Genomic DNA, 25,067 nt, shown 5'->3' with positions numbered 1-25,067 from the left:
CTCCCACCGTGGGCGATCGCATTGCATTTTACAAGGACACGAAGCACAGTGAAGTGGGATCGCTCTCAAATTATATCGTTCAACATGTGAGCTGTTGTCGAAGTGTATTGGCTGATCTTTTGTAGAATATCAAAGACTGAACTGGATCTTTACGTTTTCATCGAGAATACAACGACACTGGGGAAAGAACAATGGGAGGCTACGTTGGATGGCTTCTATTTATCTGGATCTTCTGTCTCAGCTCGGTGCTCGGGCAGGTCAGCTACACCATACCTGAAGAGATGGCGAAAGGCTCTGTAGTCGGTAATATAGCACAGGACTTAGGTTTGGATGTGAAGAGACTGAAGTCAGGTAAAGCCCGTATTTTCACCCGTGATAGCATCGAATATGTCGAGCTGAACAGGGAAAGAGGAGTCCTCGTTATCAAAGACAAAATAGACAGAGAGGCCATCTGCGGACAAACGACGCCTTGTGCGCTCCATTTTCAGATCATATTAGAAAACCCGATGGAATTCTACAGTATAAATATCGAGATTACAGACGTTAATGACAACCCCCCAGTCTTTGAAAAAAGTTACGTGAAATTTAAAATCAGTGAGTCTGCTGTAAGCGGAGCTAAATTCATTTTAGACATGGCAAATGATCCTGACGTCGGGACAAATGGCTTAAGAACATATATCCTAAAACCAACAGATAACTTCGCCCTTAAATTACACGGTCAAGCAGGAGACATCAGAAACATCGAAATGGTTTTAGAGAAACCTCTTGATAGAGAAGTACATGAACACCTATCTTTAGTGTTAACGGCAGTCGATGGCGGAGAGCCGCAGATGTCTGGAACAATGCAGATCCTGATCTCGGTTTTAGACGTCAATGATAACGCTCCCGTTTTCACCGAGTCTGTTTACAAAGCGTCTATTAAAGAAGGCGCTCCGTTAGGCACCATTGTTACTACGGTCACTGCGACTGATGCAGACGACGGAGAACATGGTAAAATAACCTACTCAATTTCAAGGATTTTAGGTAATACTCAAGGAATGTTTGATGTTAATAAAGTAAATGGTGATCTGACATTAAGCGGGAATATTGACTACGAAAAAGCTCGAACATTTGAGATAAATATACGCGCTAGCGATGAGGGAGGGCTGGTAGACTCTTGTAAATTAATCGTAGATGTCATTGATGTGAATGACAACACACCTGATATTCACATTATGTCTAAATCCAATGTGATATCAGAAGACGCTAAACCGAACACAGTCGTAACCATGATCAATATAGAAGATGCAGATTCAGGTGAAAATGGCAAAGTGAAATGCTCCATAAACGATGACATTCCTTTTGCCTTGAGGTCGACATCTACCAACTTCTTCAGCTTAGTGACGGACAGTGATTTAGACAGAGAGAAGGAGTCCGGTTATAATATCAGTGTGACGTGTTCCGATGAGGGAGTGCCGTCGCTTTCCAGCAGCGTCACAATCGCCCTACAGATCCTAGACGTCAATGATAACGCGCCTGTCTTTCTAAAAAAAACATACGAAGGATACATCGTAGAAAACAACGTCCAAGGTGTCTCTATATTCACACTGAACGCAATAGACGCAGACTGGAACCAGAACGCCCGCGTCTCTTATATACTAGAGGACTCCTCTTTAAACGGCGTGCCCGTCTCCTCTTATGTGTCTGTTAGTGCTGACAGTGGAGTTATACATGCAGTCCGCTCTTTTGACTACGAGCAGATTAAAGACTTTCAGTTCTGTGTTAAAGCTCAAGATGGAGGCTCTCCTCCCCTCAGTAGTAATGTGAGTGTGAAAATACTGATCCAGGACCAGAACGACAACGCCCCTCAGGTTCTGTATCCAGTCCAGACTGGTGGTTCTCTGGTGGCTGAAATGGTGCCTCGTTCAGCAGATGTGGGCTATCTGGTCACCAAAGTTGTGGCTGTTGATGTGGACTCTGGACAGAATGCCTGGCTTTCCTATAAACTACAGAAAGCCACAGACAGGGCGCTGTTTGAAGTGGGCTTACAGAACGGAGAAATAAGAACTATCCGCCAAGTCACTGATAAAGATGCAGTGAAACATAGACTGACTGTTATAGTGGAGGACAACGGACAGCCCTCTCGTTCAGCTACAGTCATTGTTAACGTGGCGGTGGCGGACAGCTTCCCTGAAGTGCTCTCGGAGTTCACTGACTTTACACACGACAAGGAGTACAATGACAACCTGACTTTTTACTTGGTCTTGGCTTTGGCTGTGGTTTCCTTTCTCTTCATCACGTGTTTAGTGGTGATCATATCAGTGAAAATCTACAGATGGAGACAGTCTCGTATCCTGTATCATTCCAGTCTCCCGGTGATCCCATATTATCCACCACGGTACTCAGACACTTTGGGGACAGGGACTCTCCAGCACGTGTACAATTACGAGGTGTGCAGGACCACTGACTCCAGGAAGAGTGACTGTAAGTTCGGCAACGCTGGTAGTCAGAACGTTCTGATAATGGACCCCAGTTCTACAGGGACCATGCAGCGAATACAGAGTGAAAAGAGCATCCTGGATGAACCAGACTCTCCACTGGAGGTTAGAAATTAACCAATTATCAAGTTATTCTTCCCCTGATAATGTTCTGAACAAAGAATTGTTGTTGATGTTTACTTAAAAATGGCTACAACTAACCAGATGTCCCTACAGTACATTGGACACATACCGTTTGCCAATTGAAGATATATGATTTAATGGATTTGGTTGACAAAGAAAGAATTCAGCTTTACACTCAAATATGCAATTCAAGTGCCTTTTCCGAACACTGCTTGCGTTCCCTTCTTTACACAAAACAAAAAAAATATTTTTTAGGTGTGTTTAACGTATGCATAAGTGAGTATCTGCCATCGGTGTGTGAATGTGTGAATGAATGGGTGAATGTCAGGCAATATTGTAAAGTGCTTTGGGGGGCCACTGGCCACAAAAAGCTACATAATTGCAAATGGTAAATTGACCATTTACCATTCGTGTGTGTGTGTGTGTGTGTGTGTGTGTGTGTGTGTGTGTGTGTGTGTGTGTGTGTGTGTGTGTGTGTGTGTGTGTGTGTGTGTGTGTGTGTGTGTGTGTGTGTGTGTGTGTGTGTGTGTGTGTGTTTCTTTTGCAACACCAATTGCTCATTGGCTCTCCTCTTTATTTATGTAATCTGTGTTTCATATTTATTTTTCTACAACCAGAAATAAGTGTTAAACGATTTATAATTACTATGTTCCGGAAACGATATTTTTTTTATATCTTAGATTTTGTAGTTCTACTGAGTGAACAGACAGGGCCGCTATTGGCCAGTGTGTGGCCGGTTCTATGGAGACCAGCTACGGTAACTCCCCTCTTGTCATATTATAAAATACGAAGCCTCGCGTTGAGATCTTCAGAAAATACTTCGACGGATGTACCAAGCTCATGTTTTACACCACTAGGATTGCGGAATGTAACTTATTTTTTTCTTGAAGTCCCTTTTCTGACTTCCACTTTAGAACCTTTACCATTTGGAGTATAATTTGTTCGAATGGATCTGAAAGAACAGCCAGACAAAACAATGCGGGGGCAAGTGGGCCTTCTGTGCTTCATCGCGGTGCTTTCATTCGCTACTGCGTCCGGGCAAGTCAGTTATTCTATTCCAGAGGAAATGAAAGTAGGCTCTCTTGTTGGAAATATAGCTCAAGATATAGGGCTGGAATTAAAAAGGCTGTTATCTGGGAAGGCACGCATTCATTCGGCGGACGGCGTAGCGTATATTGAGCTGCATAAAGAAAGAGGAGCGCTCGTCATCAGAGACAGAATAGACCGAGAGGCTCTCTGTGGCGAGACGACGCCGTGCGCATTACATTTTCAACTGATATTAGAGAATCCAATGGAGTTGTTTCGTATAGCTGTGGAAATCGTAGACATTAACGACAACGCTCCCAGCTTTGCATCAAACGAGAAACATTTTGAAATCAGTGAGTCTGCAGTCGTTGGGTCTAAATTTGTGCTGGACAAAGCAATTGATGCGGACATTGGTTTAAATGGCCTTCAAAGTTACTCTATTACCCCGAAAGATAATTTTGTTTTAAAATTAGAAAAACAAATTGATGGAAGTAAAAAGGTAGAAATGATTTTACAGAAGCCTTTAGATCGGGAGAATAGCGAAATAATATCGCTGCTGTTGTCTGCCTTCGACGGAGGAGAGACACAACTGTCAGGCACAATGCAGATACACGTCACTGTGTTAGATGTGAATGATAATTCTCCATATTTCACAAAGCCGGTGTACAAGGCGACCTTAACGGAGAATTCACCGAAAGGAACAAGTGTAATGACAGTAAGCGCATCTGACAAAGACAAAGGCTCTAACGGAGAAATGTCCTATTCAATATCCAATAGTAAGCATCGATTTTCGGAGATATTTCTAATTGACAAGACAAGCGGGGAAGTGACGCTAGTCGGTAACATAGACTACGAAAAGAATAAACACTATCAGGTAGATATAGAGGCAATAGACAAAGGCGGTCTGTCCGATTCCAGCAAGATCATAGTGGACGTCATCGACGTGAACGACAACAGACCTCTGATAAACGTTCTCTCTAAATCCGACACTATAATAGAGGACTCTCCTCCAGACACCGTGATCGCCATGCTGAGCGTCAGTGATCCGGATTCTGCAGAGAATGGTGAGGTTGAGTGCAGTATGATCAGTAGCATCCCGTTTAAAATACAGTCTACATTAAATGGGTTTTATAGTCTAGTTACGGACGTTGCGTTGGACCGGGAGGTCGCTTCTCGTTATAACGTGAGTGTCACGTGTTATGATAAGGGCGTGCCCTCGCTCTCCAGCAGTATCACTCTCGCACTTCAGATTACAGACGTGAATGATAACCAGCCCCTGTTTGAGAATACCTCATATGAGGCAAATGTTGTAGAAAACAACCCGCCGGGTACTTCAGTATTGATGATTAAAGCCATTGATGCGGACTGGAACCAAAATGCCCGCGTGTCTTACATACTGGAAGACTCCTCTATCAACGGCGTACCCGTCTCCTCTTACGTTTCTGTTAGTGCTGACAGTGGAGTTATACATGCAGTCCGCTCTTTTGACTACGAGCAGATTAAAGACTTTCAGTTCTGTGTTAAAGCTCAAGATGGAGGCTCTCCTCCCCTCAGTAGTAATGTGAGTGTGAAAATACTGATCCAGGACCAGAACGACAACGCCCCTCAGGTTCTGTATCCAGTCCACACTGGTGGTTCTCTGGTGGCTGAAATGGTGCCTCGTTCAGCAGATGTGGGCTATCTGGTCACCAAAGTGGTGGCTGTTGATGTGGACTCTGGACAGAATGCCTGGCTCTCCTATAAACTACAGAAAGCCACAGACAGGGCGCTGTTTGAAGTGGGCTTACAGAATGGAGAAATAAGAACTATCCGCCAAGTCACTGATAAAGATGCTGTGAAACAAATAGTGACTGTTATAGTGGAGGACAACGGACAGCCCTCTCGTTCAGCTACAGTCATTGTTAACGTGGCGGTGGCGGACAGCTTCCCTGAAGTGCTCTCGGAGTTCACTGACTTTACACACGACAAGGAGTACAATGACAACCTGACTTTTTACTTGGTCTTGGCTTTGGCTGTGGTTTCCTTTCTCTTCATCACGTGTTTAGTGGTGATCATATCAGTGAAAATCTACAGATGGAGACAGTCTCGTATCCTGTATCATTCCAGTCTCCCGGTGATCCCATATTATCCACCACGGTACTCAGACACTTTGGGGACAGGGACTCTCCAGCACGTGTACAATTACGAGGTGTGCAGGACCACTGACTCCAGGAAGAGTGACTGTAAGTTTGGCAACGCTGGTAGTCAGAACGTTCTGATAATGGACCCCAGTTCTACAGGGACCATGCAGAGAATACAGAGTGAAAAGAGCATCCTGGATGAACCAGACTCTCCACTTGAGGTTAGAAATCACTGACAGAATGTTCTATTTTTGTATTAATCGTTTTTTTCCCTCATGTCTAGCACAATGGACAGCTCCTATGTTGACATTATGAATCAATGGGCTATTTCTAACTTGCTAACTAGATTCTTCATTCAGCTGCAGTACTTTTTAAATACTGAATTCATGCTTCACATTATCTCAAGATAAATTTCCGTTATAAACGTATTTCTAAGAATTCAATTCTATATGGACCCTGTGTTTATCCAATAGAACGTTGTCTGAATTGAATTTACGTTAATTATTAGCCCTATAACCTGCGTTACTCCACTTTATTATTTATTTAAATGCATTGTAATTTTGCCGTTTGTACTCTAAGGGCCGCTATAGGCCAGAATGTCCCAGTTAAAGGCCATCTTTCGCAGTACCTCCCACCATATCGGTTTTATTATTTTCTGGTCTTTAACTGTGGACGATGGCATTGCATTTTACAAGGACACGAAACACCGTGAAGCGGGATCGCTCTTTAATTCTTTCGTTCAACATGTGAGCTGTCGTCGATGTGTATTAGCTGATCTTTTGTGGAATATCAAAGTCTAAACGGGATCTTTACGTTTTCATCGAGAATACAACGATACTGGGGAAAGAACAATGGGACGCTACGTCGGATGGCTTCTATTTATCTGGATCTTCTGTCTCAGCTCGGTGCTCGGTCAGGTCAGCTACACCATACCTGAAGAGATGGCGAAAGGCTCTGTAGTCGGTAATATAGCACAGGACTTAGGTTTGGATGTGAAGAGACTGAAGTCAGGTAAAGCCCGTATTTTCACCCGTGATAGCATCGAATATGTCGAGCTGAACAGGGAAAGAGGAGTCCTCGTTATCAAAGACAAAATAGACAGAGAGGCCATCTGCGGACAAACGACGCCTTGTGCGCTCCATTTTCAGATTATATTAGAAAACCCGATGGAATTCTACAGTATAAGTATCGAGATTACAGACGTGAATGATAACGCCCCAGTGTTTGAAAAAACAAACGTGAAACTTAAAATCAGCGAGTCTGCTGTAAGTGGAGCTAAATTCATATTAGACATGGCAAATGATCCTGACGTCGGGACGAATGGCTTACAAACATATATCCTAAAACCAACCGTTAACTTCTCTCTTAGATTACACAGTCAAGCAGGGGATATTACTAACATCGAAATGGTTTTAGAGAGACCTCTCGATAGAGAACAAAATGAACACCTCTCTTTAGTGTTAACGGCAGTCGATGGCGGTGAGCCGCAGATGTCAGGAACAATGCAGATCCTGATCTCGGTTTTAGACGCTAATGATAACGCTCCAGTTTTCACCCAGTCGGTATACAAAGCGTCTATTAAAGAAGGCGCTCCGTTAGGCACCATTGTTACTGCGGTTACTGCGACTGATGCAGACGACGGAGAAAATGGTAAAATAACGTACTCGGTTTCAAGCAAATTAGGTAATACATTAGGAATATTTGAAGTAAATGAAAACAACGGTCAGGTGAGGTTGATCAGAAATATTGACTACGAAAAAGCACGAGCTTTTCAAATAAATATACGTGCTAGTGATGAGGGAGGTCTGGTCGACTCCTGTAAATTAATTGTCGATGTCATAGATGTGAACGACAACACACCTGATATTCACATTATGTCTGAATCCAATGTGATATCAGAAGACGCTAAACCTAACACAGTCGTCACCATGATCAATATAGAAGATGCAGATTCAGGTGAAAATGGAAAAGTGAAATGCTCCATAAACGATGACATTCCTTTTGCCTTGAGGTCGACATCTAACAACTTCTTCAGCTTAGTGACGGACACTGATTTAGACAGAGAGAAAGAGTCCGGTTTTAATATCAGTGTGACGTGTTCTGATGAGGGAGTGCCTTCGCTTTCCAGCAGCGTCACAATTGCCCTTCAGATCCTAGACGTGAATGATAACGCGCCAGTCTTTTTAAAAAAATCATACGAAGGATACATCGTAGAAAACAACGTCCAAGGTGTGTCTATATTCACACTAATCGCAAATGACGCAGACTGGAACCAGAACGCCCGTGTCTCTTATATACTAGAGGACTCCTCTTTAAACGGCGTGCCCGTCTCCTCTTATGTGTCTGTTAGTGCTGACAGTGGAGTTATACATGCAGTCCGCTCGTTTGACTACGAGCAGATTAAAGACTTTCAGTTCCGTGTTAAAGCTCAAGATGGAGGCTCTCCTCCCCTCAGTAGTAATGTGAGTGTGAAAATACTGATCCAGGACCTGAACGACAACGCCCCTCAGGTTCTGTATCCAGTCCAGACTGGTGGTTCTCTGGTGGCTGAAATGGTGCCTCGTTCAGTAGATGTGGGCTATCTGGTCACTAAAGTGGTGGCTGTTGATGTGGACTCTGGACAGAATGCCTGGCTCTCCTATAAACTACAGAAAGCCACAGACAGGGCGCTGTTTGAAGTGGGCTTACAGAACGGAGAAATAAGAACTATCCGCCAAGTCACTGATAAAGATGCAGTGAAACAAAGACTGACTGTTATAGTGGAGGACAACGGACAGCCCTCTCATTCAGCTACAGTCATTGTTAACGTGGCGGTGGCGGACAGCTTCCCTGAAGTGCTCTCGGAGTTCACTGACTTTACACACGACAAGGAGTACAATGACAACCTGACTTTTTACTTGGTCTTGGCTTTGGCTGTGGTTTCCTTTCTCTTCATCACGTGTTTAGTGGTGATCATATCAGTGAAAATCTACAGATGGAGACAGTCTCGTATCCTGTATCATTCCAATCTCCCGGTGATCCCATATTATCCACCACGGTACTCAGACACTTTGGGGACAGGGACTCTGCAGCACGTGTACAATTACGAGGTGTGCAGGACCACTGACTCCAGAAAGAGTGACTGTAAGTTCGGCAACGCTGGTAGTCAGAACGTTCTGATAATGGACCCCAGTTCTACAGGGACCATGCAGCGAATACAGAGTGAAAAGAGCATCCTTGATGAGCCGGACTCTCCACTGGAGGTTAGAAATCACTTAATCTGTCTCTTCCCTCATGTCTAGCACCATGGAGAGCTACCGTGTTGACACTATGACTCGATAGGCTATTTCTAACTTGCTAACTGGTTTCTTCATTCAGCTGCAGTACTTTTTCATTACTGAATTCTTCCTTCACCCTATCCTAACCTTTTTTTCAGTAAAAAACATATTTTTAAGAATTAAATTCTTTGGACCATGTGATTAGTGCAATTTGTTACGGAAATTATTTCAGTAAAAACCCCGTCTTAATTCATAACACATAATTTATTTGGCCTATAACCTTCGTCACTCAACTTTTTTTTATTTAAATGCATTGTAATTTTGCCATTTGGACTCTGAGGGCCGCTATAGACCAGAATGTCCCAGTTAAAGGCCATCTTCTGCCGTACCTCCCACCACATCGGTTTGATTCTTTTCCCGTCTTTGGACGAGCGCATTGCATTTTGCAAGGACACGAAACACCGTGAAGCAGCATCGCTCTTTTTATACTTCGTTCAACATGTAAGCTGTTTGTGACGTGTTCTGGCTAATGTTTTGTGGAATATCAAAGAGTAAAAAGGATCTTTACGTTTTCATTGAGGATACAACGACACTGGGGAAAGAACAATGGGACGCTACGTCGGATGGCTTCAATTTATCTGGATCTTCTGTCTCAGCTCGGTGCTCGGGCAGGTCAGCTACACCATACCTGAGGAGATGGCGAAAGGCTCTGTAATCGGTAATATAGCACAGGATTTAGGTTTGGATGTGAAGAGACTGAAGGCAGGTAACGCCCGTATTTTTACCCGTGACAGCATTGAATATGTCGAGCTGAACAGGGAAAGAGGAGTCCTCGTTATCAAAGACAGAATAGACAGAGAGGACATCTGCGGACAAACGACGCCTTGTGCGCTCCATTTTCAGATCATATTAGAAAACCCGATGGAATTCAACAGTATAAATATCGAGATCACAGACGTGAATGACAACGCCCCAGTCTTTGAAAAAAGCGATAAGAAATTTAAAATCAGTGAGTCTGCTGTAAGTGGAGCTAAATTTATGTTAGACATGGGAAATGATCCTGACGTCGGGACAAATGGCTTAAGAACATATTTCCTAAAACCAACTGATAACTTCGCCCTTAAATTACACGGTCAAGCAGGAGATATTACTAATATTGAAATGGTTTTAGAGAAACCTCTCGATAGAGAACAACAAGAACACCTCTCTTTAGTGTTAACGGCAGTCGATGGCGGAGAGCCGCAGATGTCTGGAACAATGCAGATCCTGATCTCGGTTTTAGACGCCAATGACAACGCTCCCGTTTTCACCCAGTCGGTTTACAAAGCGTCTATTAAAGAAGGCGCTCCGTTGGGCACCATTGTTACTACGGTTACTGCGACTGATGCAGACGACGGAGAAAACAGTAAAATTACGTACTCAGTTTCAAGCAAGTTAGGTAATACATTAGGAATGTTTAAAGTAAATGAAAACAACGGTGAGGTGAGATTGATCCGAAATATAGACTACGAAAATGCTCGAACATTCCAGGTAAATATACGCGCAAGTAACAACGATGAGGGAGGTCTAGTCGACTCCTGTAAATTAATTTTAGATGTCATAGATGTGAACGACAACACACCTGATATTCACATTATGTCAAAATCCAATGTGATATCAGAAGACGCTAAACCTAACACAGTCGTCACCATGATCAATATAGAAGATGCAGATTCAGGTGAAAATGGCAAGGTGAAATGCTCCATAAACGACGACATTCCGTTTGCATTAAGGACAACATCTAACAACTTCTTCAGCTTAGTGACGGACAGTGATTTAGACAGAGAGAAGGAGTCCGGTTATAATATCAGTGTGACGTGTTCTGATGAGGGAGTGCCTTCACTTTCCAGCAGCGTCACAATCGCCCTTCAGATCCTAGACGTGAATGATAACGCGCCTGTCTTTTTAAAAAAATCATACGAAGGATACATCATAGAAAACAACTTACAAGGGGTCTCTATATTCACACTGAACGCAAAAGACCCAGACTGGAACCAGAACGCGCGTGTCTCTTATATGCTAGAGGACTCCTCTTTAAACGGCGTGCCCGTCTCCTCTTATGTGTCTGTTAGTGCTGACAGTGGAGTTATACATGCTGTCCGCTCTTTTGACTACGAGCAGATTAAAGATTTTCAGTTCTGTGTTAAAGCTCAAGATGGAGGCTCTCCTCCCCTCAGTAGTAATGTGAGTGTGAAAATACTGATCCAGGATCAGAACGACAACGCCCCTCAGGTTCTGTATCCAGTCCAGACTGGTGGTTCTCTGGTGGCTGAAATGGTGCCTCGTTCAGTAGATGTGGGCTATCTGGTCACTAAAGTGGTGGCTGTTGATGTGGACTCTGGACAGAATGCCTGGCTCTCCTATAAACTACAGAAAGCCACAGACAGGGCGCTGTTCAAAGTGGGCTTACAGAATGGAGAAATAAGAACTATCCGCCAAGTCACTGATAAAGATGCTGTGAAACAAAGACTGACTGTTATGGTGGAGGACAACGGACAGCCCTCTCGTTCAGCTACAGTCATTGTTAACGTGGCGGTGGCGGACAGCTTCCCTGAAGTGCTCTTGGAGTTCACTGACTTTACACACGACAAGGAGTACAATGACAACCTGACTTTTTACTTGGTCTTGGCTTTAGCTGTAGTTTCCTTTCTCTTCATCATGTGTTTAGTGGTGATCATATCAGTGAAAATCTACAGATGGAGACAGTCTCGTATCCTGTATCATTCCAGTCTCCCGGTGATCCCATATTATCCACCACGGTACTCAGACACTTTGGGGACAGGGACTCTCCAGCACGTGTACAATTACGAGGTGTGCAGGACCACTGACTCCAGGAAGAGTGACTGTAAGTTCGGCAACGCTGGTAGTCAGAACGTTCTGATAATGGACCCCAGTTCTACAGGGACCATGCAGCGCATACAGAGTGAAAAGAGCATCCTGGATGAACCAGACTCTCCACTGGAGGTTAGAAATTAACCAATTATCTACTTATTATTCCCTTAACAATGTTCTGTTCAAATAATTGTTAGCTTTAAACTCAAATATGGCATCCAAGTGCCTTTTCGTACCACTGTTTTTGTTCCCTTCTTTACACAAAACAAAAAGATATTCTTTAGGTTGCATCATTATTTAGTAACTGTGTGTGTGTCGCTTGTTCAAAGCCAATTACTCATTGGCTCTGCTCATTATTTATATAATCTGTGTTTCATATTCTTTTTTTAAAACCATTTAAAACCAGGGTTAAATGTTTTCAGATTTAGGCTTACTATTTTGCAGAAACAAAACAATATTTTTTATTGCTTGAATGTTGTAGTTCTACGTATTGAACAGACAGGGCCGCTATTGGCCAGTGTGTGGCCGGTTCTATGAAGACCAGTTACGGTAACTCCCCTCTTGTAATATTATAAAATACGAAGCATCGCATTGAAATCTGCAGTCAATACTTCGACGGATTGGATGTAATTTCGTTTTTTCTTGAAGTCGCTCTTCTGACTTCCACTTTGGGACCTTTACCATTTGGAGTACATTATTGTTCAAATGCATCTGAAAGAACAGCCAGATAAAACAATGCAAGGGCAAGTGGGCCTACTGTTCTTCATCGCGTTGCTTTCATTCGGTACTGCGGCCGGGCAAGTCAGTTACTCTATTCCTGAAGAAATGAAAGTAGGCTCTCTGGTTGGAAATGTAGCTCAAGATATAGGGTTGGAATTAAAAAGGCTGGTATTTGGGAAAGCACGCATTCATTATACGGATGGCTTAGCGTACATTGAGCTGGATAAAGAAAGAGGAGCGCTCGTCATCAGAGACAGAATAGACCGAGAGGCGCTCTGTGGCGAGACGACGCCGTGCGCATTACATTTTCAACTAATATTAGAAAATCCGATGGAATTGTTTCGTATAGCTGTGGAAATCGTAGACATAAACGACAACGCTCCCAGCTTTGCATCAAATGAGAAACGTTTTGAAATCAGTGAGTCTGCAGTCGTTGGATCTAAATTCGTTTTAGTGGAAGCAATTGATTTGGATATTGGTTTAAATGGCCTTCAAAGTTACTCTATTACACCGACAGATAATTTCGTATTAAAATTAGAAAAACAAATCGATGGAAGTAAAAAGGTAGAAATGATTTTACAGAAGCCACTAGATCGGGAGAATAGAGAACAAATATCGCTGCTGTTGTCTGCCTTCGACGGAGGAGAGCCACAAATGTCAGGGACAATGCAGATACACGTCACTGTGTTGGATGTGAATGATAATTCTCCACATTTCACAAAGCCAGTGTACAAGGCGACCTTAACGGAGAATTCACCGAAAGGAACAAGGGTAATGACAGTAAGTGCATCTGACAAAGACAAAGGCTCTAACGGCGAAATATCATTTGCAATAACCAATAGCAAGCGACGCTTTTCTGAATTATTCGAGATTGATCAAACAAGCGGGGAGGTTACTCTAGTCGGTAACATAGACTACGAAAAGAATAAACACTATCAGGTAGATATAGAAGCAATAGACAAAGGCGGTCTATCCGATTCCAGCAAGATCATAGTTGACGTAATCGACGTGAACGACAACAGACCTCTGATTAACGTTCTCTCTAAATCCGAGCATATAATAGAGGACTCTCCTCCAGACACCGTGATCGCCATGCTGAGCGTCAGTGATCCGGATTCTGCAGAGAATGGTGACGTTGAGTGCAGTATGATCAGTAGCATCCCGTTTAAAATACAATCTACATTAAATGGATTTTATAGTCTAGTTACGGACGTTGCGTTGAACCGGGAGGTCGCCTCTTATTATAACGTGAGTGTCACGTGTTCGGATAAGGGCGTTCCTTCGCTCTCCAGCAGTATCACTCTCGCACTTCAGATTACGGACGTGAATGATAACCAGCCCCTGTTTGAGAAGACCTCATATGAGGCAAATGTTGTAGAAAACAACCCGCCGGGTACTTCAGTATTGATGATTAAAGCCATTGATGCGGACTGGAACCAAAATGCCCGCGTGTCTTACATACTGGGAGACTCCTCTATTAACGGTGTGCCCGTCTCCTCTTACGTTTCTGTTAGTGCTGACAGTGGAGTTATACATGCAGTCCGCTCTTTTGACTACGAGCAGATTAAATACTTTCAGTTCTGTGTAAAAGCACAAGATGGAGGCTCTCCCCCCCTCAGTAGTAATGTGAGTGTGAAAATACTGATCCAGGACCAGAACGACAACGCCCCTCAGGTTCTGTATCCAGTCCAGACTGGTGGTTCTCTGGTGGCTGAAATGGTGCCTCGTTCAGCAGATGTGGGCTATCTGGTCACTAAAGTGGTGGCTGTTGATGTGGACTCTGGACAGAATGCCTGGCTCTCCTATAAACTACAGAAAGTCACAGACAGGGCGCTGTTTGAAGTGGGCTTACAGAATGGAGAAATAAGAACTATCCGCCAAGTCACTGATAAAGATGCAGTGAAACAAAGACTGACTGTTATAGTGGAGGACAACGGACAGCCCTCTCGTTCAGCTACAGTCATTGTTAACGTGGCGGTGGCGGACAGCTTCCCTGAAGTGCTCTCGGAGTTCACTGACTTTACACACGACAAGGAGTACAATGACAACCTGACTTTTTACTTGGTCTTGGCTTTAGCTGTAGTTTCCTTTCTCTTCATCACGTGTTTAGTGGTGATCTTATCAGTGAAAATCTACAGATGGAGACAGTCTCGTATCCTGTATCATTCCAGTCTCCCGGTGATCCCATATTATCCACCACGGTACTCAGACACTTTGGGGACAGGGACTCTCCAGCACGTGTACAATTACGAGGTGTGCAGGACCACTGACTCCAGGAAGAGTGACTGTAAGTTCGGCAACGCTGGTAGTCAGAACGTTCTGATAATGGACCCCAGTTCTACAGGGACCATGCAGCGAATACAGAGTGAAAAGAGCATCCTGGACGAACCAGACTCTCCACTGGAGGTTAGAAAATTATGATTGTGCATTTGGTATTCTTCTTGTTTTTCTAAAATAACGTTTCTTGAACATTTTTACTAAGTAGAAGTAATTCAGTATTGTGTGGCTTAATGTTACTGACATTTGAGGTTTGTTGATTGTATTGGTTTAGGTATGCATGTTGCATTTTTCTGAAACAGACAAATAGCTGTGCAAATGTTACATTCTTAAACATATATGCATATTCCAATCGGCTGCAATTTCCAGAATTTCTTAGGGGACAGAGAAGGTATTATTTCACTTTATTATAAACACAATTAACGTTTATTGCTATTGAATTATGTCAAACTGAGCTCAGCTATAGTATACTGGAGATGAACTTTTGAAATCAAAATCCTCCACAGACTGTAACATGCTGTACATGTGAGTGGTTCAGCTGTTATATTAGTCTTCTGCAGGTCTGTATACACTGCCCAATCCATAGTACCGACAAAAGCAACATTCCAAAAACAACCATTTGCATACCTCCTTCAAAATAAGCTCTTTTGCTCAAATGCTTAATCTGCGTGGGAGATTTCTGCTTTCTGTCAACTGCCTTTCAGCACCATGGACAGTGGTAACTAGGAGTCTTCACACTGGTTTTCCCATTCCCCTCCTCAGACTCTGTCTGCCTTCATCATTCTACATGAACCCAATTGAACTTTAACGTTGATATTGAAAGAAATAGTTAAGTAAGGTGTTTTTGTTTCCGCTTGTTAATTATAAAAAGATTAAAAAAAAAAATGTCTTTCAATTCTGATGTTCCATAATCTTTGGTTTGGAGCTACTAACCGATTGTGTCTACACAAATGTATACGATGGTAAGATTATTCATTTATGATGTAGTTTCTCTTGCTGAACTCAACGGGCCGCTGTTGGCCTGTTTGTGGTAGTTATTCAACAAATTTGAAGCAGAACAACCCCATATAAGCCTGTCCTTGTAGTAGAAAGACGTCGTCGGCTCTTTCCACGACGCGGCATACTCTACGCACACACACCAAGCAGCGATATTTTGTGCTGGACCGTTCAACTATTCTTCATTTTCGGTTGCCTTTTTATTAAAGAACAATGGGATTTTAACCGTTATCGAGGACGACGCTCGCGTTGGAGACACAGAAATGTCGGATAGAACAATGAGAGTGCCAGGAGGCCTACTGCTGTGCATCTCCGTCCTCTCTTTCGTATCGGTTTCCGGTCAGGTCAGTTACTCGATTCCTGAAGAAATGGCGAAGGGATCAATAGTTGGAAATATCGCTCAGGATTTAGGAACAGACGTAAAGAGACTAAAATCTGGCAATGCCCGCATTTATACAGGAGACAGCACCGAATATATAGAGCTCAATAAAGAAAGGGGAGTTCTCGTTATCAAGGAAAAAATAGACAGAGAGGCGCTTTGTGAAAAGAAAGCCCCGTGTGCTTTACATTTTCAGATTACTCTAGAAAACCCGATGGAATTATTTCAAATTATGGTTGAGATCGCAGATATTAATGACAACGCTCCTCTATTTCAGAAGGTTGAACGACGATTTGAAATAAGCGAATCAGCAGTTGTTGGATCTAAATTCATGTTAGAAAAAGCAATCGACCTAGATATAGGACGTAATGGTCTTCAAAGCTATACATTGAAGCCTAGTGACAATTTCGTTCTTAAATTACATGTTCAAGTCGATGGAAGTAAGAAAGTAGAAATGATTTTACAAAAACCACTTGACAGAGAGAGACAGGAGGCGATCTCTTTGAGTTTAACGGCTGTAGATGGTGGGGAACCACAAATGTCTGGGACAATGCAGATTTATATCACCGTCCTGGATGCCAACGACAACGCTCCGGTTTTTACTCATTCCGTTTACAAGGCAAACCTCAAAGAGAATTCCGTTAAAGGAACCCTTGTAACGAAAGTGAGTGCATCTGATGCAGATAAAGACACCAATGGGGAGGTAACATACGTCATCGGGAATAGCATGGATACCGTGGCAAAGCTTTTCAAGGTAACAGATGAGGGTGACATTATATTAGATGGGCCCATTGATTATGAAAAGGCTAAACACTATCAGATTGATATAGAGGCCACTGATCGAGGAGGTCTGTCGGATTCAAGTAAAGTGATTGTGGATATAACTGACATAAACGACAATCACCCGATCATCAACGTAATTTCTAAATCCCAATCAATACCTGAGGATTCCCCTGCAAATACAGTTATAGCCATGCTGAGTGTACACGATCCCGATTCTGAAAGAAATGGCCACGTTGAATGTATTATTAATGAAAATATAAAATTTTTGATTAAAAGCCCTTCCGGTAGTTTCTATAGCCTTTTGACGGAAAGCAGCCTGGACAGAGAAAAGGCATCTAATTACAACATCAGTGTGATCTGCTCAGATGAAGGAGTACCCTCGCTTTCCAGCAGCATTCATCTAACCTTACTTATTTCAGACGTTAATGACAATGCTCCTGTTTTTGAGACAATTGCATATGAGTCCGACATTGTTGAAAACAACACACCAGGCCAATCTATATTAAAAATCAAAGCAAAAGATTCAGACTGGAACCAGAACGCCCGTGTCTCTTATATACTAGAGGACTCCTCTTTAAACGGCGTGCCCGTCTCCTCTTATGTGTCTGTTAGTGCTGACAGTGGAGTTATACATGCAGTCCGCTCTTTTGACTACGAGCAGACAAAAGATTTCAAGTTCTGTGTTAAAGCTCAAGATGGAGGCTCTCCTCCCCTCAGTAGTAATGTGAGTGTGAAAATACTGATCCAGGACCAGAACGACAACGCCCCTCAGGTTCTGTATCCAGTCCAGACTGGTGGTTCTCTGGTGGCTGAAATGGTGCCTCGTTCAGCAGATGTGGGCTATCTGGTCACTAAAGTGGTGGCTGTTGATGTGGACTCTGGACAGAATGCCTGGCTCTCCTATAAACTACAGAAAGCCACAGACAGGGCGCTGTTTGAAGTGGGCTCACAGAATGGAGAAATAAGAACTCTCCGCCAAGTCACTGATAAAGATGCAGTGAAACAAAGACTGACTGTTATAGTGGAGGACAACGGACAGCCCTCTCGTTCAGCTACAGTCATTGTTAACGTGGCGGTGGCGGACAGCTTCCCTGAAGTGCTCTCGGAGTTCACTGACTTTACACACGACAAGGAGTACAATGACAACCTGACTTTTTACTTGGTCTTGGCTTTGGCTGTGGTTTCCTTTCTCTTCATCACGTGTTTAGTGGTGATCATATCAGTGAAAATCTACAGATGGAGACAGTCTCGTATCCTGTATCATTCCAGTCTCCCGGTAATCCCATATTATCCACCACGGTACTCAGACACTTTGGGGACAGGGACTCTCCAGCACGTGTACAATTACGAGGTGTGCAGGACCACTGACTCCAGGAAGAGTGACTGTAAGTTCGGCAACGCTGGTAGTCAGAACGTTCTGATGATGGACCCCAGTTCTACAGGGACCATGCAGCGAATACAGAGTGAAAAGAGCATCCTGGATGAACCAGACTCTCCACTTGAGGTTAGAAATCACTGACAGAATGTTCTATTTTGTATGAATAGTTTTTTTCCCTTATGATTAGCACCATGGACAGCTCCTATGATGACGTTATGACTCAATATGCAATTTCTAACTTGCTAACTGGATTCTTCATTCAGCTGCATTACTTTTTAAATACTGAATTCATGCTTCACATTATCTCAAGATATATTTCCGTTATAAACGTATTTCTAAGAATTAAATTCAATATGGACCATGTGTTTATCCAATAGAACGTTGTCTGAATTGAATTTATGTTAATTATTAGCCCTATAACCTGCGTTACTCCACTTTATTATTCATTTAAATGCATTGTACTTTTGCCGTTTGGACTCTGAGGGCCGCTATAGGCCAGCATGTCCCAGTTAAAGACCATCTTTCGCAGTACCTCCCACCATATCGGTTTTATTATTTTCTGGTCTGTGACTGTGGACGATTGCAATGCATTTTACAAGGACACGAAACACCGTGAAGCGGTATCGCTCTTTAATTCTTTCGTTCAACCTGTGAGCTGTCGTCGATGTGTATTAGCTGATCTTTTGTGGAATATCAAAGTCTAAACGGGATCTTTACGTTTTCATCGAGAATACAACGATACTGGGGAAAGAACAATGGGACGCTACGTCGGATGGCTTCTATTTATCTGGATCTTCTGTCTCAGCTCGGTGCTCGGTCAGGTCAGCTACACCATACCTGAGGAGATGGCGAAAGGCTCTGTAGTTGGTAATGTAGCACAGGATTTCGGTTTGGATGTGAAGAGACTGAAGTCAGGTAAAGCCCGTATTTTTACCCGTGACAGCATCGAATATGTCGAGCTGAACAGGGAAAAAGGGGTCCTCGTTATCAAAGACCGAATAGACAGAGAGGCCATCTGCGGACAAACGACGCCTTGTGCGCTCCATTTTCAGATCATATTAGAAAACCCGATGGAATTCTACAGTATAAATATCGAGATTACAGACGTGAATGATAACGCCCCAGTGTTTGAAAAAACAAACGTGAAACTTAAAATCAGCGAGTCTGCTGTAAGTGGAGCTAAATTCATATTAGACATGGCAAATGATCCTGACGTCGGAACGAATGGCTTACAAACTTATATCCTAAAACCAACCGTTAACTTCTCTCTTAGATTACACAGTCAAGCAGGGGATATTACAAACATCGAAATGGTTTTAGAGAGACCTCTCGATAGAGAACAAAATGAACACCTCTCTTTAGTGTTAACGGCAGTCGATGGCGGAGAGCCCCAGATGTCTGGAACAATGCAGATCCTGATCTCCGTTTTAGACGTCAATGATAACGCTCCCGTTTTCACCCAGTCTGTTTACAAAGCGTCTATTAAAGAAGGGGCTCCGTTAGGCACCATTGTTACTACGGTTACTGCGACTGATGCAGACGACGGAGATAATGGTAAAATAACGTACTCGGTTTCAAGCAAATTAGGTAATACATTAGGAATATTTGAAGTAAATGAAAACAATGGTCAGGTAAGGTTGATCAGAAATATTGACTACGAAAAAGCACGAGCTTTTCAAATAAATATACGTGCTAGTGATGAGGGAGGTCTGGTCGACTCCTGTAAATTAATTGTCGATGTCATAGATGTGAACGACAACACACCTGATATTCACATTATGTCTAAATCCAATGTGATATCAGAAGACGCTAAACCTAACACAGTCGTAACCATGATCAATATAGAAGATGCAGATTCAGGTGAAAATGGAAAAGTGAAATGCTCCATAAACGATGACATTCCTTTTGCCTTGAGGTCGACATCTGATAACTTCTTCAGCTTAGTGACGGACAGTGATTTAGACAGAGAGAAAGAGTCAGGTTTTAATATCAGTGTGACGTGTTCTGATGAGGGAGTGCCTTCGCTTTCCAGCAGCGTCACAATCGCCCTTCAGATCCTAGACGTCAATGATAACGCGCCTGTCTTTCTAAAAAAATCATACGAAGGATACATCGTAGAAAACAACGTCCAAGGTGTCTCTATATTCACACTGAACGCAAGAGACGCAGACTGGAACCAGAACGCTCGTGTCTCTTATATACTAGAGGACTCCTCTTTAAACGGCGTGCCCGTCTCCTCTTATGTGTCTGTTAGTGCAGACAGTGGAGTTATACATGCAGTCCGCTCCTTTGACTACGAGCAGATTAAAGATTTTCAGTTCTGTGTTAAAGCTCAAGATGGAGGCTCTCCTCCCCTCAGTAGTAATGTGAGTGTGAAAATACTGATCCAGGACCAGAACGACAACGCCCCTCAGGTTCTGTATCCAGTCCAGACTGGTGGTTCTCTGGTGGCTGAAATGGTGCCTCGTTCAGCAGATGTGGGCTATCTGGTCACTAAAGTGGTGGCTGTTGATGTGGACTCTGGACAGAATGCCTGGCTCTCCTATAAACTACAGAAAGCCACAGACAGGGCGCTGTTTGAAGTGGGCTTACAGAATGGAGAAATAAGAACTATCCGCCAAGTCACCGATAAAGATGCTGTGAAACAAAGACTGACTGTTATAGTGGAGGACAACGGACAGCCCTCTCGTTCAGCTACAGTCATTGTTAACGTGGCGGTGGCGGACAGCTTCCCTGAAGTGCTCTCGGAGTTCACTGACTTTACACACGACAAGGAGTACAATGACAACCTGACTTTTTACTTGGTCTTGGCTTTGGCTGTGGTTTCCTTTCTCTTCATCACGTGTTTAGTGGTGATCATATCAGTGAAAATCTACAGATGGAGACAGTCTCGTATCCTGTATCATTCCAGTCTCCCGGTGATCCCATATTATCCACCACGGTACTCAGACACTTTGGGGACAGGGACTCTCCAGCACGTGTACAATTACGAGGTGTGCAGGACCACTGACTCCAGGAAGAGTGACTGTAAGTTCGGCAACGCTGGTAGTCAGAACGTTCTGATAATGGACCCCAGTTCTACAGGGACCATGCAGCGAATACAGAGTGAAAAGAGCATCCTGGATGAACCAGACTCTCCACTAGAGGTTAGAAAAGTATGATTTTCCGTTTGGTATTGTGCTTGTTTTTCCACAAATATTTTTTCCTCGAAAAATGTTGCCAAGTGGAAGTCATTTAGTACGTGTGACTTGATGATGCTGACTTTTGAGGGTCATTGATTTTATTGAATTAGATATGCGTGTTGCATTTCAATGAAACAGACAAATAGCTGTGTGAATGTTACATTCATAGATGCATTTTCAAATCGGCTGTTATCTCCAGTTTTTTGGGTGACAGAGGAGGTACATTCTAACTTTGTTATGAACACATTGAACGTTCAATGCAGGTTCATTCTGTTTTACTGACCTCAGCTACATTAGAATACAAAACAAATATCCCCACAGACTGTAGTGCTGTACATGTGAATGGTTCAGTCTTCTATCTTCATTGCTTAACTTACTGTCCAAATAATAGTATCATCAAATCAACATTCCAGAAAAAGCCACTTACAAACCGGCTCTATTGTTGAGCTGCCTCATCTGCATGGAACATTACTGCATTCTAGCAACTGCATTTCAGAACCATGGACAGTGGAAGCTACGAGTCTTCACTCCGGCGTACCCATTCCGCTACTCAAACTCGTTTGGTCTTCATCATTCCACAATTTACCTTTAACGTCAACATTTAACAAATAGTGAAGTCATTTTCGGTTTGTTTCTGCATGTTTATTATAAAAATGTAACTAAATAATGTATTTCCCTTATTGTGGACCATAACCTTTTGTTTTGAGCTATCGTTTGTGTCTAAAACAATGTATATGATGGTGAGATTATTAATTTATGATGTAGTTTCTCTTGCTGAGCTCAACGGGCCGCTGTTGGCCTGTTTGTGGTAGTTAATGAAAAAACTCGAAGTAGAACCTCCTCACAAAAGCTTGTCCTTATAACAGAAAGACGTCGTCTTCCCCTTCCACGATAAAGCCTTCGCTACGCACGGACATATCAAGCAGGGATATTTTCAGTGGACCGTTGATCTACTTTTCATTTTGGGTTGCCTTTTTATTCAAAACCAACTGGGATTGTAACGGTTATCGAAAAAGAGGTTCGCGTTGGAGACATAGAAATGTCGGATAGAACAATGAGAGTGCCAGGAGGCCTACTGCTGTTCATCTCCGTCCTCTCTTTCTGTTCGGTTTCTGGTCAGGTCAGTTACTCGATTCCTGAAGAAATGGCGAAAGGATCATTGGTTGGAAATATAGCTCAGGATTTAGGAATAGACGTAAAGAGACTAAAATTAGGCCAAGCTCGCATCTACACCGGAAAAAGTGCCGAATATATCGAGTTGAATAAAGAAAGGGGAGTACTCGTTATCAAGGAAAAAATAGACAGAGAGTCGCTTTGTGAACAGACATCCCCGTGTGCTATACATTTTCAGATTACTCTAGAAAACCCGATGGAATTATTCCCAATTATTGTTGAAATCACAGACATTAATGACAACGCTCCTATATTTCCTACGCAGGAAAGACGCTTTGAAATAAGCGAATCAGCGGTTGTTGGTTCTAAATTCATGTTAGAAAAAGCAATCGACCTGGATATAGGACGTAATGGTCTCCAAAGCTATATATTGAAGCCTAGTGACAATTTCGTTCTTAAACTACATGGTCAAGTTGATGGAAGTAAGAAAGTAGAAATGATTTTACAAAAACCTCTTGACAGAGAGAGACAGGAGGCGATCTCTTTGATTTTAACGGCTGTAGACGGGGGAGAGCCGCAAATGTCTGGGACAATGCATATTTATATCACCGTCCTGGATGCCAATGACAACGCTCCGGTTTTTACTCAATCCGTTTACAAGGCAAACCTCAAAGAGAATTCCGTTAAAGGAACCCTTGTAACGAAAGTGAGTGCATCTGATGCAGACAAAGATACCAATGGGGAGGTAACATACGTCATCGGGAATAGAATGGATAGTGTGGCGAAGCTTTTTAAAATATCGAAAGAGGGTGACATTATCTTGGATGGGCCCATTGATTATGAAAAGGCAAGACATTATCAGATTGATATAGAGGCAATTGATCGAGGAGGGCTGTCAGATTCAAGTAAGGTCATTGTGGATATAACTGACATTAATGACAATAGCCCTATCATTAATGTAATTTCTAAATCCCAATCAATACCTGAGGATTCCTCTGCAAATACAGTTATAGCAATGCTGAGTGTACACGATCCTGATTCTGAAAGCAATGGTCGCATTGAATGCTTGATTAATGAAAATATACCGTTTTCAATTAAAAGCACATCCGGTAGTTTCTATAGCCTTATAACAGGAAGCAGCCTGGACAGAGAAAAGGCATCTAATTACAATATCAGTGTGATCTGTTCAGATGAAGGAGTACCCTCGCTTTCCAGCAGCGTCAATCTAACCTTACTTATTTCAGACGTCAATGACAATGCTCCTGTTTTTGCTAAAAATAACTTTAAGGAGTACATTGTTGAAAACAACACACCAGGCCAATCTATATTCACAATCAAAGCAGAAGACGCAGACTGGAACCAGAACGCCCGTGTCTCTTATATACTAGAGGACTCCTCTTTAAACGGCGTGCCCGTCTCCTCTTATGTGTCTGTTAGTGCTGACAGTGGAGTTATACATGCAGTCCGCTCCTTTGACTACGAGCAGATTAAAGATTTTCAGTTCTGTGTTAAAGCTCAAGATGGAGGCTCTCCTCCCCTCAGTAATAATGTGAGTGTGAAAATACTGATCCAGGACCAGAACGACAACGCCCCTCAGGTTCTGTATCCAGTCCAGACTGGTGGTTCTCTGGTGGCTGAAATGGTGCCTCGTTCAGCAGATGTTGGCTATCTGGTCACTAAAGTGGTGGCTGTTGATGTGGACTCTGGACAGAATGCCTGGCTCTCCTATAAACTACAGAAAGCAACAGACAGGGCGCTGTTTGAAGTGGGCTTACAGAATGGAGAAATAAGAACTATCCGCCAAGTCACTGATAAAGATGCTGTGAAACAAAGACTGACTGTTATAGTGGAGGACAACGGACAGCCCTCTCGTTCAGCTACAGTCATTGTTAACGTGGCGGTGGCGGACAGCTTCCCTGAAGTGCTCTCGGAGTTCACTGACTTTACACACGACAAGGAGTACAATGACAACCTGACTTTTTACTTGGTCTTGGCTTTGGCTGTGGTTTCCTTTCTCTTCATCACGTGTTTAGTGGTGATCATATCAGTGAAAATCTACAGATGGAGACAGTCTCGTATCCTGTATCATTCCAGTCTCCCGGTGATCCCATATTATCCACCACGGTACTCAGACACTTTGGGGACAGGGACTCTCCAGCACGTGTACAATTACGAAGTGTGCAGGACCACTGACTCCAGGAAGAGTGACTGTAAGGTCGGCAACGCTGGTAGTCAGAACGTTCTGATAATGGACCCCAGTTCTACAGGGACCATGCAGAGAATACAGAGTGAAAAGAGCATCCTGGATGAACCAGATTCTCCACTTGAGGTTAGAAGTGATACTACATTTTAATATTTGTTGATT

The 25,067-nt window shown here is 43.0% G+C and overlaps 5 protein-coding genes across 30 annotated transcripts in view; all 5 read left to right on the top strand.

Moving 5' to 3' along the window:
- Nucleotides 1–25,067, top strand: part of LOC132465763 (protocadherin gamma-C5-like) — a 284,228-nt gene that overhangs the window by 189,340 nt on the left and 69,821 nt on the right. For 2 of the 26 annotated variants that reach the window (XM_060062567.1, XM_060062546.1), the window contains exon 1: nt 7–2,582. The exons of 18 other annotated variants lie outside the window; for them this stretch is intronic. In XM_060062567.1, coding sequence (XP_059918550.1) covers nt 192–2,582 — 2,391 coding nt within the window. In that variant the 5' untranslated portion in view covers nt 7–191. Of the gene's footprint in view, nt 1–6; nt 2,583–6,318; nt 8,989–12,574; nt 15,001–22,391; nt 25,032–25,067 lie in introns of those variants that run through there. 6 more of the 26 variants (XM_060062557.1, XM_060062529.1, XM_060062568.1 and 3 more) reach the window with 5 other exon arrangements.
- Nucleotides 3,282–6,079, top strand: LOC132465789 (protocadherin gamma-A6-like). The gene has a single exon (XM_060062595.1). The coding sequence runs from the start codon at nt 3,547–3,549 to the stop codon at nt 5,980–5,982; it is 2,436 nt and encodes an 811-aa protein (XP_059918578.1). The 5' UTR covers nt 3,282–3,546; the 3' UTR covers nt 5,983–6,079.
- LOC132465803 (protocadherin gamma-A2-like) lies at nt 9,013–12,018 on the top strand. Its single transcript, XM_060062607.1, has one exon. The coding sequence runs from the start codon at nt 9,610–9,612 to the stop codon at nt 12,016–12,018; it is 2,409 nt and encodes an 802-aa protein (XP_059918590.1). The 5' UTR covers nt 9,013–9,609.
- Nucleotides 15,030–18,553, top strand: LOC132465795 (protocadherin gamma-A1-like). The gene has a single exon (XM_060062600.1). The coding sequence runs from the start codon at nt 16,131–16,133 to the stop codon at nt 18,546–18,548; it is 2,418 nt and encodes an 805-aa protein (XP_059918583.1). The 5' UTR covers nt 15,030–16,130; the 3' UTR covers nt 18,549–18,553.
- On the top strand, nt 19,157–22,189 carry LOC132465804 (protocadherin gamma-A2-like). Its single transcript, XM_060062608.1, has one exon. It carries the CDS (start codon nt 19,163–19,165, stop codon nt 21,566–21,568), a length of 2,406 nt encoding a protein of 801 aa, XP_059918591.1. The 5' UTR covers nt 19,157–19,162; the 3' UTR covers nt 21,569–22,189.

This window comes from Gadus macrocephalus, chromosome 10 (genome assembly GCF_031168955.1).
Source record: "Gadus macrocephalus chromosome 10, ASM3116895v1".
Classification (NCBI taxonomy): domain Eukaryota; kingdom Metazoa; phylum Chordata; class Actinopteri; order Gadiformes; family Gadidae; genus Gadus; species Gadus macrocephalus.
This window is presented reverse-complemented; position numbering and strand designations above follow the sequence as displayed.